Below are 1,968 nucleotides of genomic sequence, written 5' to 3' on the forward strand. Positions count from 1 at the left end.
TATTTATTAATTTATTAATTTATTTATTTTTAAAATATTTAACTAATTTTCTTAATTTATAAATTTGGACTAAGCCTCAATAACCTAATATTTTCTTTAAAAAACGACTTAGTTCCACCCACCTGTATGCTGTAGAGAGAGAAAGAGGATCCGATATGCCATCCCCGTCCACGCGTTTGTCTGTCCTCCCTCCTCCTTCCTCCCAAACTCCCCTCCTATAAATATCCCTTCTCCACCACCATTCACACTTAGCAGACGCAGGCTCAAAATTCCATTCGCCTGCTCTGCTTCTTCTTCTCTTCCGCCAATTCCCAATTCCAAATTCAGTCGAAATAATTAAATACCAACAAATGCGGCCTCTAATGGAGGAGGGCATGTTCCCGTCCACTCCCGGTAAGTTCAAAATGGAACGCGGCCACCATATCCACCGGCTGTACCACCGCTGCTTCGCCTGCTCAACCACCTTCTTCATCTGGATCTTCTTCCTCCTCCTCACCGCCTCCTATTTCTCCTTCCAACCCCTCTCCTCCTCCCCCACCTCCTGGTCCGACCTCCACTGGCAACTCCAGGTGCGCTCCTCCGCCACCCCCCGCCGCCCATCCGGCCTCACCGTCCTCGTCACCGGAGCCGCCGGCTTCATCGGCTCCCACTGCTCCCTCGCCCTCCGCAAACGCGGTGATGGCGTCGTCGGCCTAGACAATTTCAACTCATACTACGATCCCTCCCTCAAGAAAGCTCGCCAATCCCTACTTTCCAAGCACTCCATCTTCATCATCGACGGCGATATCACCGACCACCTCCTCCTCTCCAATCTCTTCCGCATGATCTCCTTCTCCCACATACTCCACCTCGCCGCTCAGGCTGGCGTTCGTTACGCCATTCAAAACCCCTCTTCCTACATCCACTCCAACATCGCCGGTCTCGTCTCCCTCCTCGAATCAATCAAATCCGCCAACCCCCAACCCTCCTTCATCTGGGCTTCTTCCTCCTCCGTCTATGGTCTCAACCACAACATCCCCTTCTCCGAATCCCACTCCACCGATCGCCCCGCCTCCCTCTACGCCGCCACGAAGAAAGCCGGCGAGGAAATCACCCACGCTTACAACCACATCTACGGCATCTCCATCACCGCCCTTCGGTTCTTTACAGTCTACGGCCCCTGGGGCCGCCCTGACATGGCTTACTTCTTCTTCACCAAATCCATCCTCGCCGGCAAACCCATTACCATCTACCGAGGCCCCGATGGCGTCAATCTCGCACGCGATTTCACCTACATCGACGACATTGTGCGCGGCTGCATCTCCTCCCTCGATACCGCCGGAAAATCTACCGGAACCGGCGGAAAGAAGCGCGGTCCGGCGACATACCGGATCATCAACCTCGGCAACACGTCGCCGGTGACGGTGCCGACCTTAGTATCGATTCTTGAACGAAACCTCAATGTGAAGGCGAAGAAGAACGTAATCGAGATGCCGGCAAATGGCGACGTGCCCTTTACCCACGCGAACATCACGGTCGCCATGGTCGAGCTAGGTTACAGGCCGAGCACGAATCTTGAGGCGGGAATCAAGAAGTTTGTCAAGTGGTATCTCTCTTATTACGGCCGTAACCCTAGAGGAATATTGTAGACCAATCTGTAAATTTGTTTTTTTTTTAATTTATTAATCAAATCTTTTTAATTCATCAGCGTATTTCCAATTACTTTAATTTCAACCTTTCTCGGGATTATCGGGGATTTGACTGTCCATAAACAATTAATTTTTATTGCTTTATATATATTAAGAATATTTAGACCGATCAAATTCCGGCAATCTCGAGGTGAAAAATTATTTCATACGGACATCGCACTGCATATAGAGATGCACGCGGCGTCGATCTATACCGTCGATTACAGTAAAGATGTATTTCGGTGTGCCATATTTTTAATTTTTTTTTAATATATTTTTGATTAACGGTGTAAATCGAACA

At 49.3% G+C, this 1,968-nt stretch overlaps 1 protein-coding gene across 1 annotated transcript; it reads left to right on the plus strand.

Annotated features, from left to right (window-relative positions):
* Nucleotides 1–123: 123 nt before the first annotated feature.
* LOC110030735 (UDP-glucuronate 4-epimerase 1-like) lies at nt 124–1,683 on the plus strand. The gene has a single exon (XM_020733628.1). It carries the CDS (start codon nt 351–353, stop codon nt 1,626–1,628), a length of 1,278 nt encoding a protein of 425 aa, XP_020589287.1. The 5' UTR covers nt 124–350; the 3' UTR covers nt 1,629–1,683.
* The last annotated feature ends 285 nt before the right edge of the window (nt 1,684–1,968 follow it).

Source organism: Phalaenopsis equestris, unplaced genomic scaffold (assembly GCF_001263595.1).
Source record: "Phalaenopsis equestris unplaced genomic scaffold, ASM126359v1 Scaffold000002, whole genome shotgun sequence".
In the NCBI taxonomy this organism is placed as follows: domain Eukaryota; kingdom Viridiplantae; phylum Streptophyta; class Magnoliopsida; order Asparagales; family Orchidaceae; genus Phalaenopsis; species Phalaenopsis equestris.